Raw genomic sequence first — 14,374 nt, forward strand, 5'->3', positions numbered from 1 at the left:
ACAAAAAGATCCACAGCAATCTAAACAATAAACATATTAATTATTCAAACATTCAATTGGATTAGGTTGACGGTAGAGAATATTTGAATTGTTAAATATTGACTTATCACAATAATACCTGCTGTCCAGAACATTCTAGAGCAAGCTTCTTGTAGAAATCTGTTGTAGGGCCGAGCAGTGCAGAATCAAACCCATCTTTACTCTAGATAGATAAATAGATAAATAGATAAATATATAGAAGTGTAAAAAGAGAGAATAGATTAATAGATATAAGTGTACATAGATACTAGATAGAAGGATAGGTAAAAGTATATATATATAATAGAGTGTAACAAGGATTTACTACCGAAGATTGCTGGAAAAGCATGAAACATAATGTATAGTTAATTTCTTTGTCAAATAAAAAAGTGAAGTTTGAAAATGAAAATAGATAGACAGAAGGATAGAAGTGTGATAGATAGATACGAGACTAACCGACTTTGATGTTGGGTTGGGGGATTATAATTTTAACTATAACAGCTTTTAAGGCTGGGATGTTTTTAATTTTTTAGGGGGATATAAGTCAACGATTATCAATATATTTCCCCATATCAGCAAAAAAACATCTAGAACAATCCTATTACACACAGTGGGGAAACATAATTATCTTAAAAGAGGGGGAAATATTTTCAAGAAAATATGTACCCGTCGTCCCTGGATCCCTACCTGTCCCATCTCCCTGTTCTTGAGTGCCCCTGGTCCACAGCTGGGCAGTGTACACTGTACAACCGTTATTCGGCCTCCGGTAGGAGATATCTAGCAAATCAATCAATCAATCAGACAAGAAACAAACGACGAAAAATAATCAAGATTTTAAACCAATTATCAATTAACCACACAACCAATCAAACCCTTGAGGCTGGTTTAATTGTGCACAAAAACGAATATTATTAACAAGGCCCATTATTCCGCTGAAATCTTAATTGTTTACAACAAAACCTAGTTACAAAGCTATCCTAAATCAGTTGCCGTAAGCGTGAACAAACAATACATACTGGAATCAAGATGAAGGAGTGTTTACCATTTTATAAGCAGCTTGTAGAGCAGCCCCTAGGCAACTGTCTGTCTCCTGGCTTCCGTTGAACAGCTCAGGTAGGTCGGTCAGCATCTCAGTTATCTAGAATCAATCAATCAATCAACCGACAAATCGATCAATCATCTTATCAACCGACCATATTAGTATTAAGCAATGATTAATTGATCGATTCAATACAATTAGCAACTGGATCACACTAAATCTACTTCAAGTGAATTTAAACGAAATTTCAAGTTGTTCCAACTCCACGAATACAAGAGTAACAGGTCCGATTAACAACGGTACCCTTTAAACCAATATTTGAATACCAATGAGAAAGGTTTCGTCATTTTCTGTCAAGTATTTAAACTTCACAAGTTCACTGCCTCTGTAGCATATATCCAAAGGTCTCTTATTACAAAGAAACTAAAATAGAAAATAATCTCGAAAAATAGGAATATTCATTCATGTTGTACCTGCTGCTTACAGGCTTGAAGGTTTACTAGTAGATCTGAAGGAGAAGGAAGGAAAATATCATCAACGTCGCCTAAATAAATTCTAAATAAACATTTTAAAAAAAAAACATTTTTTTTCATAATTGCCTTGATTTCTTATTTCATACATCCCCCCATTCCCAAATTTTCTTATATCCCCCAAATTTAAAATGTTCTGCGTACCAACTATAAGCTGAGAAGCTTGAGAAGCCCCATCTGGGATCATATAGAAATGTAGAGTTCTATCATACGTTATAAATCCGACCTGAACAAACAGTATTTAAAATGGCGGAAATTAAAAAAGTCGAACAAATGACAGTTGTAAATAAATTTAAATTGTTTAAAATATCATGATAAAAAAGCCGAAATGATAAAATGAAAAAACGCGGAGGAAAATCAAAATGGCCATGGATTTTCCACCGAATCCAAAATGGCGGAGAATCGAAGATGGCCGACTTTCCCGCCAAATCTGATGGTTAACCTGAGTTCTTGAATCTCCTGGCAGTTTATCTAATTCATCAAGGAGAATATCACAGAAGTTCCGCAAGTAACCAGATTCTAAATGAAATATAATAAATATTTTGTCAATCACTAAACCAAGGCGATTAAGAACAGGCCTCGGTTAGAGAACTTTCAAAAAAAAAACATTAAATTATTTGAGGAAAAAATGGGGTATCCAATATCAATTTAGGAATAACTGTACTTAAAAACAGTCCTTTTTTGGTGCTGGGACGTTAAATTTTGAGAAAAAAAACTAAAATGTTTATTCATTATTGTTTTAAAAAATATTCTACCTAAAGCTTGTCTTGAAACGTCCAGTAAGAAAAGATAAACTGCTGGCTGGGGAGGTCGTAGCATATATTCCTGAGGTTAAAATATTAATTAACAGTTTCTAAATCGTTTGTTGGAACGAACTTGAAGTAAACGATAGTTATTTAATGAAATAAATGGGTATTTCTAACGAACTTTAAAAAAGTCATTTAATGAAATGAACGAGTATTGCTGACGAACTGGAAAAAACAATAGTTTTTTAATAAAATGAACGAGTATTTCTAACTGGGGTGCTATAAAAATGAACGAATATTTTAACAAACTTGAAAAATAACAAGTTATTTAATGAAACGGACGATAATTTCTAAACGAACTAGAAAAAAACAATAGTTATTTAATAAAATAAACGAGTATTTCTAACAACTGGAAAAGCATAAGCTTCTTCCTGAACGAACAAACTTCTGAAAAACTATCGTTTTTTTTTATAAAACCAACGATTTTATTAAACGAACGTTACTTAGAAAACTAACGAAATATATAGAAACTGAACAAAAATTCTAAAAAAGGATTGAATTCAATTTGAAAAATAAAACGAACTGGGTGGTTAACGAGTAGTACAAACGAATACCTGAGGTGCTATAAACTCTATTGTACTGGATTTACACTCTGGTCTCCGGGACGGGTCTCCGTAACTCTTAGAAACTGGATCATACAGGAACTCTTCCGGTAGTTCGTTCACTCTGAACAGTTGATAATTATGGTAAATCATACAACTTCATTTATATTTTATTTTCCATTTTATTGTAATAAAGATTATTTTTCCCCCCGTGCCTAGGATATCCATTCTGAAAAAATGGATCCGGATCCAGGTCATGAAGATTTTTAAAAGTTTTTATTTGGAAAATTAGAAAAATTTAAATTTCTTTGCAAAGAATACAAATATTTTCAAAATGGAGTGGTTTTTTATTAATTTTACTTTTTCATTTTACCTATAACATAAGTTGCATCTCCACCGTCTCTGATCCACAAAATGGACAAAAGGATTTATATACGTTCTACAGGATCGACATCTAGATAGATATGTAAATTGTAAATATTTCAGTTTTTAACTTCACATTTTTTATTAAAAAAGAATTACGTAAATAGATAGATATGTAAATAAATAGATAGTTAATCAAATGGATAAGTAAATTGGTAGGAAGGAAAAATATATAGAAAGATAATTATTTCAGTTTTTAACTTCACATTTTTTATTAAAAAAGAATTATACTAAACATAACGTTTCACGACATCATGACGATCCTCAGTAGTTACAATTCTTTGAAGATAGATAATTATATAGATAGTTAAATAAATCGTTATTGTTTTAGCTATTATTAAGATATTATTTAGCTATTGTTGTTGTTTTAAATATTGCTATTGTTTTAGCTATTATTGTTTTAGCTATTGTTCAAGTTTTAGATATCGTTTTAGCTTTTTTAGCTATTGTTATTGTTTAAGCTATTGTTATTGCTGTTGTTTTAGCTCTTGTTATTGTTATTGTTTAAGCTTTTGTTATAGATTTAGCTATAGTTATTGTTATTGTCATTTACCTGACAATAGTACTGCACTGTATAACGGGTAGATGAGACAGATCCTTGTACGGATGTATTAAAACTCCCAGGGGCAACCTAGACAATAATAATCCACGATTTTTACTTCATTCAAGAATGAATATACAAAATTGCACAAAATAATTTATTTGGAGTTTCAGTATTCTATTTTATTTAATATTTCTCACTTATAAAACTAATTTGAGAATGCTTGATCAGACAAAGCTTTCAAGGGTTCTGTTAAAAATAGGGTATTGCCATCTTTGCATGAATGGTCATTTGAAGTTACGCGTACAGTCCCTTTAATATAACTGTGATTTTATTTCCTACCTGGCTTTTTTAAGAAGAGAATCCGTTTCAGGAATCTTTGATAACGTACATCTAGAAAAATAAAATTTTTCAAGTTTTTTGGAAACCGAACACGATTTTTAGGAAATAAAGACTTTAACATTGTCTACTTAAATCTATAAATATACTTTGCTTGTCTTGGTGTTTGTCTGTTCCTTTGTGTGGGACCTCAAATTACCCCAGGTCAGGTTAATAGATGCTCAAAACTACAATACGTTGTCGCCAAAAATATTTGATTTTCGTAAAATTTTGAAATTCCACGAACACAAAATTGTAAATCCGCAATTTTTTTATTATTGTTCCATCGAAGAGAAATTGCTGGAAGATTAAACATCAAATAAATGTTAAATAATCATAGCCTAGGAAAAATTAAAAAGAAATTTTAAAAACATTACCTAAAAATATCCCTTGAACAGTTGATTGTATTCCATTGTTCAGCCTTTTATAATTTATATTCAAACTTAAATTTTGACTACAATGATTTAATATTAAATAAATGAAGGTATGAATGAGAGGATAACTGAATCAATGCAAGAAAAGATGAATAATAAATGAAAGAATGAATGTAAGGATAAATAAATGAATAAATAAAAAATTAACGAAAGAATAAATGAAGAAATGAATGAAAGGATGAATGAAAGGATGAATAAAAGGATGAATGAATGGATGAATGAAAGAATAAACGAATGATAGGATGAATTAAAGGAAGGATGAATAATGGTATGTATGATGAATGAAAAAATGACTGAATCAATGAAAAGATATAAAAGAAATGATATTTTTTCAATTTCATTAGAAACAGGTTCAATTACCGGAAATTACTTGGAAAGAGTAGATAAATTATATGTAAATATTATAAAACATCTGCTAAAGTTAACCAAATGAATGGGAAAATATGCCCATGTATGCCGGATATGCCCATGTATACCAGATATGCCCATGTATATCGGATATGCCCATGTTTGCCGGATATGCCCATGTATACAGGATATGCCCATGTATACCGGATATGCCCATGTATGCCGGATATGCCCATGTATGCCGGATATGCCCATGTATGCCGGATATGAACATGTGTACCGGATATGCCCAGGTATAAGCATGATAAGTCTATTGAAATTCCGTTTAAAGTTCCTGAAAATAAAGTGGTAATTTTACATTGATATTTATTGAGTTGAACTATGAAAGAAAAAGAAATGAAAAACATAGCATTATTAAAATGGAAATGAGTATTTTTATGCAGGGGTACTGTATATACTTCAGAATGGTTTTTGAAGTTGCTTTTTATCCTATATATATACCCCTGTCTTGATGATTGAGAATTTCTAATTTACAGGTTTGAATATTATTCCTGAAGTTTAGGTTTGGGAGGTTTTATCTCTTCAGCTGGGAGAATATGTCTGTTCTGTAATAAATCTACACTGTCCTGACCCCACATGCGTTGGAACCCTGAATATATAAATGTATAAATCAATCAATAAATCAATATATCAATCAATCAATCAAATCCATCAATGCAAACATTGTAATAAATCCCATACACAATGGAAATCTGAAAATATCAATCAATCAATCCATCATATACGGTGGAAACCTGTATATATTAATGAATATAAGGAATCAATCAATCAATCTGAAATCAATTCCATATTGTCCAGGATCAATGGAGAGAAGTATCGATTAATTAATTAATAAATCAATGAATCTTATCCGTCAATCGACTAATCCATCAATCATAAAAACATACCTTGTTGAGTAACTGATATTCCTCCCATTTTATTACTCAGTAACTGCATATCTCCACCGAATCTAGTTAAAATATTTTTTTTTTCATCCCATAAAAGTGAAAACGGCTGAACCGATCAGATCCAACATTTTTTAGTAATTTTTATCACCCCACACATCATCCAGATTGGACAAACACCAGGCTCGAATATATTTAGAAGACGACATTCTATAAGTCCATTGAAGCCAAGAGGATACATATTTGTACAATTAAGATACATTAGTACCCCTTGCAATACAAATTTGTGTCATTTTATAACGTAAATGTTTACAAAATTCTGGTTTGTTTACTATTACCATAAGTATAGTTGTACTATGTACATATAGCATACAATTACTTTCTTGTTATTCTTTGTGATTATATATTTATATTAGGCTTTTAAGGCGTTTCGCTCCCATCTTCTATTTTCTAATTGTGAACATGTTCTCCTAGTGTACATTGTAAAACAAAACAAAAGAAGAGTTCCACCCATTTGAGGAGGTCCACCCATTTGTGGAGGTCCACCCATTTGTGGAGGTCCACCCATTTGTGGAGGTCCACCCATTTGTGGAGGTCCACCCATTTGTGGAGGTCCACCCATTTGTGGAGTTCCACCCATTTTTGGAGGTCCATCCATTTGTTGGGGTGCACCAATATGTGGGGGTCCACCCATTTGTGAGGGTCCACCAAAATTTTGTTGAGGCACTCCTAGCGGAGAGGGACCACCCATTGGTAAGGGTCCACCCATAGGAGATGGACCACCCATGGTTCTACTCCTAGGTAAAGAGGAATTAAATGGAGGCTGTGAGACAGAGGTTGAGAACGGAGGTCGGACATCTGAATTCTGCAGGTTTGGAGTCGACCTGGAGCTGGGTAGAGATGGCCCGATGGGCGAAACTGCCGGAGATGGTCCTGTGAAATATGATGAGGCAGGACCAGAAGAAGATGGTGGGCCGCTAAAAGCGGGAGATGGTCCTCCGAGATTACTGGGGGTATTGGATCGGGTAGAAGTTGCACTGGAGGAGGGTCCGAGTGGGGCCAATGTGGGGGGTCCAGAGGTGGATGAAGGTGGTCCAGGGGCCCGAGGACCGGATGTACTTTGACTAATAGCAGAGGATTTCCCTGAGGATGAATGAGATTGTCCAAATTCTAAAAAAGAGCTTTTTTTACAAGAAATTTTGAATATTCTAAATGAAGTAAAAAAATAATACCGAGAAATACAGAGAAATACAGAGCAGTTTTATTTACTGTGTATTTTAAACGAGAATATTATAAATATTCTTGATACATTACTGAGATCCTTTTCTTCCAAATCTAAAGTTTTGGAACTAACTCATGTCAGATTTTAAATTTATAACTCAAACTCATTTATGAGTAGAGCAAAGTTATTTACAGCGTTTAGGATTCATTTAATTTTAGGATTCATTTAATTTTGATCCGGATCCGCACTGAAAAATAAATGGATCCAGATCAATTCTTTAAGAATTATTTTTTTAACAAAAAATAATTTTTAGTTTTTTTTTTTGCTTATTTCTATCCTTAAACCTGATTAACCATTCAGAAATGAGGAATTTTTTATAATCTCTCTTCTTTTGATATTTTGATATTATTATGATATTTTACCCCTTGGGATCCGGATCCGTGGATCCCCATATTTTTGCGGATCCAGATCCAGGAAGCCAAAATCTTGCGGATCCAACGTATCCGGATCCTTAGTACTTATTTTTTTTCAATATTATTTTTATGAGATGATTTTGTGAGAATGAAAGGAGTTTACCTGAAGCTACCGGGGTACTGGAAAATTGAACACTAATAGGAAAATATATTTCAATAAAATGTCTCGACTTTTTTATGAAAAAGAAAAGTGCATTTTCATCATCATTTTGATGCAGATCCTGAAAAATAAAGGATCCGGATCATGAATATTTTTCGCGGTTTTTAGTACGAATAAATATGGTTCACCATTCAATGATTAGAATGTTATTTCTGCATTTGTTTACAGTGAAGATGTGCGTTTTGATTGGAAACTAAATTGTTTGAAATGTTATAGTTGAAATTTTATATACTTGAATATAGTTGAAATTTTATATAGTTGAATTAAGTTGAAATTTTATATAGTTGAATATAGTTGAAATTTTATATAGTTGAATATAGTTGAAATTTTATATAGTTGAATAATGAATATAGTTGAAATTTTATATAGTTGAATATAGTTGAAATTTTATATAGTTGAATATAGTTGAAAACCAGTTCTCTTTGGGCGGAGATTGTAAACAAGAATAGATGCGTCAGTGTTAGTCTAGTATCCGAGGAGGTTAAACGCATTTAATATTGATAATTTTGATAATTCACATAATAGTTTCCTATGACCAGAATATTTCATAGATTATTTTTATGAAAATGTATTCCATGTCAGGCTCTGGCATCCGTCCTGTGTTTACTTTTCCGCCCAAAGACAGTACACTGCAGTACAAAAAAATGCGTACACCTCTGAAATAACTTTCCTTGCATTAGTACCTTGGATCAGATAACGTCTCGCTTACGTACGTAGGAATTATCTAACTATCAGATAAGAATTCGGCCAACGTCCTAAGATGTGACAGTTTAGATATATGCACAAATTTTATAGTCGGGTACTGGGGCACATATTAATCCTACACTCGATCTTAAAGAAAATACTCAATAATTTGAAAACAAATAAGTTTAGAGTTTGTCCTAGTATACAAGAGGGTCCAAAAATAGTTCTCTAGGAAATTATTAATATTTCTGCACCACACTTGCTTGCTTGAAAATGTGTATGAAGATAAGAAAGAATACAAAAAATTAAAACTAGCAGAGACTAACTGAATCAATCAAGAATTTAATTACCTGGTGTGCCACTTGACGGTCCATTTTTAACTGGTCCATTACCACCGTTGATCACAGGACGAAAACTAGGTGGGCCCAAGGGCCGTGGAGTCCCGGTTGGACCAGGTGGACCCAACTTAGTCAAAGAACCGTTGATTCTTGGCCCTGGCGGTCCAATAGGTCCCCCAGGGGGGGCATGGGGTTTGTTTATTGACCCAGGCGGTCCAAGTGGTCTAGGTCCAAGATTTGGAGTAAGCAAACTAGGCGGCTGAATCCCGTTCATGATGTCTAAATCACAAAAACACTTCTGAAACGAAAATTATGAAATAAAATGACTGAACAAAGTTTACGACAGCTTCGGTGTACATGGTAACCAAACAAAAATGAAGATTGATCATCAAAAAGAGACCTGGTAATAGACTAAAACATATTTTTCTATGAGGGGAAAAACATCAGACTTAATAAATATGTTTATATGCAATTTTTTAGAAATTTAAATGAATTAAAAACACAAAAGTCAAGGTCCACGTCAGCCCACTGTGTACTGTGAAGGATAAACAGCTGATACACCCCGTGACGTCAGAATGCTCGAATTCCAAATTTGAAAATACCCGCGAACATAAAAGTCGTCTTTATAGAAGACCAACATTTGGGAAGGAAATCATTTTCATTGTAGATAGGCTAGGNTGTTTAGGTAAGTTTTTTTTTTCTTTAAATTAAAAAAGGAGTACTTTTTGAAATAAATCGTTATGAACGAAGTGATTTTATTTAATGAAATGTGAAATGATAGCTGGTTGCTTGTATTTAAATAAACTTTTCCTTTAATGCACTTTAATTAAATACTTTTACATAAAGTTTAATGATTTTTACCAAAAAAGTAAAACTATGGAGTCCGGGAAGAAATCATCATCATTGGAGTACTATTGGAGACCTTTTTTCAGACACCCATGGACGTCTCGTTTTCATAAGATACCTCCATATTTTCATTGGAGACCTTTTTCATTGGAGACCCCCATGGACGTCTCGTTGGAGACCCCCATATTTTCATAAGAGACCTCCATATTTTCATTGGAGACCCCCATATTTTCATAGATGACCCCATATTTTCAATGGAACCCCCCATATTATGTTTCCCAATGAAAATCTTAGGGTCTCCAATGAGAATCTGGGGGTCTCCAACTAAAATATGGGGGTCTCCAACTAAAATATGGGGGTCTCCAACGAGACGTCCAGAGTGGTCTTCTACGGAAAGAGGTCTCCAATAGTACTTCAATAATGACGATATCTTCCCAGACTTAAAATATGCGGTTTTATGTTTTTTGATGTTTTGACATGTTTTGATGTATTTGAATGTAGTCCTCAAAACTTTCCAGCTATTTTGAAATAAAATAATCATTATTTAAAAAAACGATTGCATTAAAAAACAATTGTTTTCGTTTTTTGAAAACGACCCTTCATTATAACGACCATTAACGACAACCCTTCCTTAACGATCGTTAACAACCTTTTATAGAGAAAATGCATTTTTTGGTTCTTAGCAATGAATCATATATAAACAATAAGCAATAAACATGAATGTTAATAATAATAAAACTTAATTACATAATATGCCGAAAAAAGGGACCCACAAAAATAGAAGGGCATTAGATCGAATGAATGGTGACTTCTGAACGATTAAATGTTACGTTTATACATAAATGCTCAAATAATCTTTAAACATATTTAACTAACTTTAAATGCTCTCTTACGCCCCTGATATCTATATTCTATATTCCTATCAATTACAGGTAGGTTTCCACAAAACAGTAGATTCTCTTGCGCATGCAGTTTCCCGTTTTTGCACGAAACGACTTTTTTGCATGAAATTTTGCATCATTTTCGTATCAATACGAACCCTGCAGGTTTGCACAAAATAGCGCATTCATTGGAAATAAATATCTTTTTTGCACAAAATTGCGGATAAATACTTTAGAAAAGTCATAATTTTTGCATGATTTTGCGCATTAATACGGAAATAAGTTGTTTCATGATTTATTGCACAAATATAAAAGATTTAAATGTTTGAACAATATGTACACAATTAGTTTTATTAAAAACAACTTCCATAGCTGCAATATTTTATTCATATTTATCATTTTTCTATAGTTCAGACAAGGTCAAAATGTTGGTTACGAAAATCTTTCTTGGAATACCTATATTAACAAAGTTAAGAGTAAAATCAGCCTTGCCTCAATGCAAATATTAAGATTAAAGAACATTTTTCCAACTGAAAACTTGGTAAACCTTTATAATGGGTTGTTTAGACCTCATATTGACTTTGGTTTATTAGCCTGGGGAGGTGTTCAACCATCAAAACTTAAAGGGTTAATTAATCGCCAGAAAAAAATGTGTACGAAATATCAACAAAAGCTAATACAACTCACACACTGGTCAAATATTTAAGAAATTAAATGTCCTGAAGTTTAACGATTTGTTTGACTTGAACTGCAAGTTGTTTATGCATTCTATTGTTCACAAAAAACTTCCCTCCTGCTTTGAAAGCATGCTCAAAAAGTCCAATTCTTCATTTTTCCCAGTAAATGGAATTCCTTAACCCAAGATCTGCAAGCTTTAACAAAAAGAAATTCTCTGAAAAATCATCTGAGTGCCGACTGTTTAATTTCATATAAAATATTTCTTGTAAAAAATCGTTCTCTGGGAAATTACCAAACAGACAGTATAAATTCCGTCCAATTGTCTCTGAAGTCTCATCCTTTGTGGATAACCCTGTATACATATATAATGTCATCATTCTACTCCCATGGTTTAAATGGTAATTGGTCCGCCATCTTGTATTTGGAGAAGGAAGAGAAGAATTAGCAAAACTATCAAAACTACTTTCTTCAAAACAATCAGCTTTTGAAAACACGTTTACGAGGAGCAGTACAGTTGAAGGAAAACTAGCAAGAACCAGATCAGGTTTGTACTGCATCCACGTGCACGCACACGCGGACAGGTTGTTAACGAACAATATTTAGAGCAAAATTTTCTTAATTTCAAGAAAACATTTTTAAATGATAAACATTATTTTAAAGAAAATGATTGTAATTTGACATTCTTGAAGGAAGATCGATATTTCAAACAACTGTTTGTTAAGATCGATATTTCAAACAATTAGTGTTTAATGTAAGTGATTTTTAAACTTTACAGAAATATCGCCAGAAATTAAAATATAATTTCATTATTGCTCATCCTTAACTCTTAATTCATGATCAATTTGTAAAAGGTCAAAAAATAAATTCATAATTTTGAATTAATACATATGATTAAATGTTTAGGGCGTGCCAATGGAGAAACTGACTCTGGCTCTGAACTGCAAATTGTAATTGGTAAGTTAATTTGTTTAGAATTTAGAAAATTATTCCTCAGAATTTCAGTACAATTGCAAATGCACAAATTGAAGAAATCAAAATGTGCAATTATTGTCGTTGATAGAAAAGTGTTAAATATAAGGCTGTCGAAAATTTGCTTTAAGTTTTGTTCAGGACATGTTTATAATGATTAACATGTAAAAATTAATTTTTGTTTTTTTTTTCAAAAAGAATTTTTTGAATTAATTGATTAATTTCAGTGATGACAGTTGTTTGTGTAAGTTTACTTGCATTGATTGGATCTATATTCTTCATCTCGAAATCAAGGTAGAGCGCCTATACGTAAATACTTTGCTTGTCTGTCAGTTTGTTTGTTTATATCCAGTTAACGACTAACAGCTGAACCCAAATGTTTACTTATATATGGGCCCAGTGTAGGTTTATGGACTTTTTTGAACTATTATACCCGGTAAAAACGCCGACAAGAAAAGTCCGTTAAAATTGAGAATTATTAAAAATGACCTGCACTTTCAGAGCAATAGTTAAGGATTGTAAGCGTAATTTCAAGTGACCCTCCATGCAAAAATGGCAATGCCCGATTTACAACGTGGTACCCCTGAAAACTTTGTCTGATCAAATATTGATTATATATCAATGTTTTGTTTCTTTAAACTGCTTATTTTCATTTGCATTTCTTCGCAAAATTGATTTGTTGCTTTCTTATAAGAAGCAACGGAGAAACTGTCAGAAATAAACACTTTTTGAGTCAGAAAAACGGCAATTTCTTCCACAATTTTGATTGGATAAGGTTTAAAAGGACCTTTGTAAATTGGACCTTGCCATATTTAGATGGAGGATCACTTAAAGCATGCGGAGGCAGTAATATATCTTTCTTCTTGCGGCTGTAGATACCGTTTTCTCTTCTTTATTATAAAATGTATAGAATACACATAAAGCAAAGGAAAAAATACAGCTTTTAAAATACTCATTATCTTGGGGGAGGGGGGGGGGAGAATCATTGTATTAAAGGTGAGGCTAAAGGCTTAACTAGATATTGGGGAGGGGGGGGGGAGCATGATGGGAGGACTATTCGACGCGAATAAACAATCAGTTTATTTATAAATATTACATAATATTTTGGTCTCACTCATGCTTGCCATTAATTTGTCTCTTTAGACTGCTTGCTGTAGTTGCAATATAAATGCATTTAGTGCATGGATATTTTACTCCTTTTTGTTTACTTTCTTTATGGATTTTCAAGAATTTAAATAAATCTTATAATAATTAACAAAAAGCTATGTATACAGGGATTTCAGTAGTAATAAAAATGTCCATTCGTCTTCCTAATGTCATGTTTCGTGGGGCACCCTGTAGCTAAAATAAAAATTTAATATTTATATTATTTTGTTTAGGAAAAGAAGAAATAAGAAGTCTGAAGATAGAATAAGAATCCGTGAATCAAATGCATAATTATTCTTTTTTAAATTAAATAAATTCACGTTTAAAGAGATTGCTTACTTATTTGGATGACAGTAATACAATAAAAGGGACAGCAAGCCCGGTCCTTTATGCAAAGATGGGAATATATATAGAATATATACAGTGAAACCCTTGATAACGAATACATCGAAAGAATTCATCAAATGTCGTATTCTTCACATTCTGATAATTGAATATTAAAGATATTTAGTTTTTTAATTAAATGATTATATGGAACTCTTTAAAACTGTTTTCATATATTCATGGCTATTTATTTATTTTGGCAAATACTGAAATTTACGTAACATAGTATAAAACTCATTGAAAAATTGTCAAGACGACATTTGATAAATTCTGCCGATGTATTCGTTATTAAAGGTTTCAGCACTGTATAGTAGATATATATTATACAATAATATCCATATTTTGTATTTAAAAAATTGTTGGAAACGCCAAACCCTGGAAACGTCTCACTTTTTGAGGCGTTTCCATAGCACCACCTATAGGCCAAGTTAATTGTTTTGTATCGTTAGAAAAAAATTAATAAAACTTTAGAGATTTAAAAACTGTATTTTGTTAGTTTGCTTTAATTAAACTTTGCAATATCTTTAACATAAAAAAAAACGTTTTTTTGCATATATATCCTGCCAGGGTCTACATTTGACATACTTAAA

At 32.4% G+C, this 14,374-nt stretch overlaps 2 protein-coding genes and 1 long non-coding RNA gene across 3 annotated transcripts; 1 reads left to right on the forward strand and 2 right to left on the reverse strand.

Moving 5' to 3' along the window:
• Positions 1-6: 6 nt before the first annotated feature.
• LOC111707834 (protein transport protein Sec24A) lies at positions 7-6,075 on the reverse strand (the record flags this gene model as incomplete). Its single annotated transcript, XM_023480997.1, is given in 15 exon segments — positions 7-20; positions 119-202; positions 706-795; positions 1,061-1,156; positions 1,531-1,601; positions 1,732-1,813; positions 2,030-2,106; positions 2,343-2,412; positions 2,948-3,059; positions 3,309-3,389; positions 3,912-3,989; positions 4,242-4,292; positions 4,655-4,698; positions 5,611-5,708; positions 6,007-6,075. Coding segments are annotated over 15 exon segments (1,097 nt in total), but the record flags the coding sequence as incomplete, so codon positions are not given.
• Positions 6,076-6,254: 179 nt separating this feature from the next.
• On the reverse strand, positions 6,255-9,154 carry LOC111707839 (basic proline-rich protein). Its single transcript, XM_023481003.1, has 4 exons — positions 8,893-9,154; positions 7,802-7,858; positions 6,483-7,173; positions 6,255-6,273 (listed from the first exon to the last, which is right to left on the reverse strand). The coding sequence occupies exons 1-4, from the start codon at positions 9,152-9,154 to the stop codon at positions 6,255-6,257; spliced, it is 1,029 nt and encodes a 342-aa protein (XP_023336771.1).
• Positions 9,155-11,559: 2,405 nt separating this feature from the next.
• On the forward strand, positions 11,560-13,731 carry LOC111707837 (uncharacterized). Its single transcript, XR_002766538.1, has 4 exons — positions 11,560-11,829; positions 12,189-12,239; positions 12,482-12,548; positions 13,634-13,731. It is a non-coding gene; the product is annotated as an uncharacterized LOC111707837 (long non-coding RNA).
• Positions 13,732-14,374: the final 643 nt, after the last annotated feature.

Source organism: Eurytemora carolleeae, unplaced genomic scaffold (assembly GCF_000591075.1).
Source record: "Eurytemora carolleeae unplaced genomic scaffold, Eaff_2.0 scaffold682, whole genome shotgun sequence".
In the NCBI taxonomy this organism is placed as follows: domain Eukaryota; kingdom Metazoa; phylum Arthropoda; class Copepoda; order Calanoida; family Temoridae; genus Eurytemora; species Eurytemora carolleeae.

Bases quoted from the DNA above. Each gene is read 5' to 3' on its own strand.
- LOC111707839 (XM_023481003.1), bottom strand. From the start codon at position 9,154: ATGAACGGGATTCAGCCGCCTAGTTTGCTTACTCCAAATCTTGGACCT. The intron at 7,859-8,892 runs GTAATTAAATTC...AGTCGAGACATT, and splicing joins ACCGTCAAGTGGCACACCAG to TTATTGAAATATATTTTCCT. The intron at 7,174-7,801 runs GTAAACTCCTTT...GCTCTTTTTTAG, and splicing joins CAGTACCCCGGTAGCTTCAG to AATTTGGACAATCTCATTCA.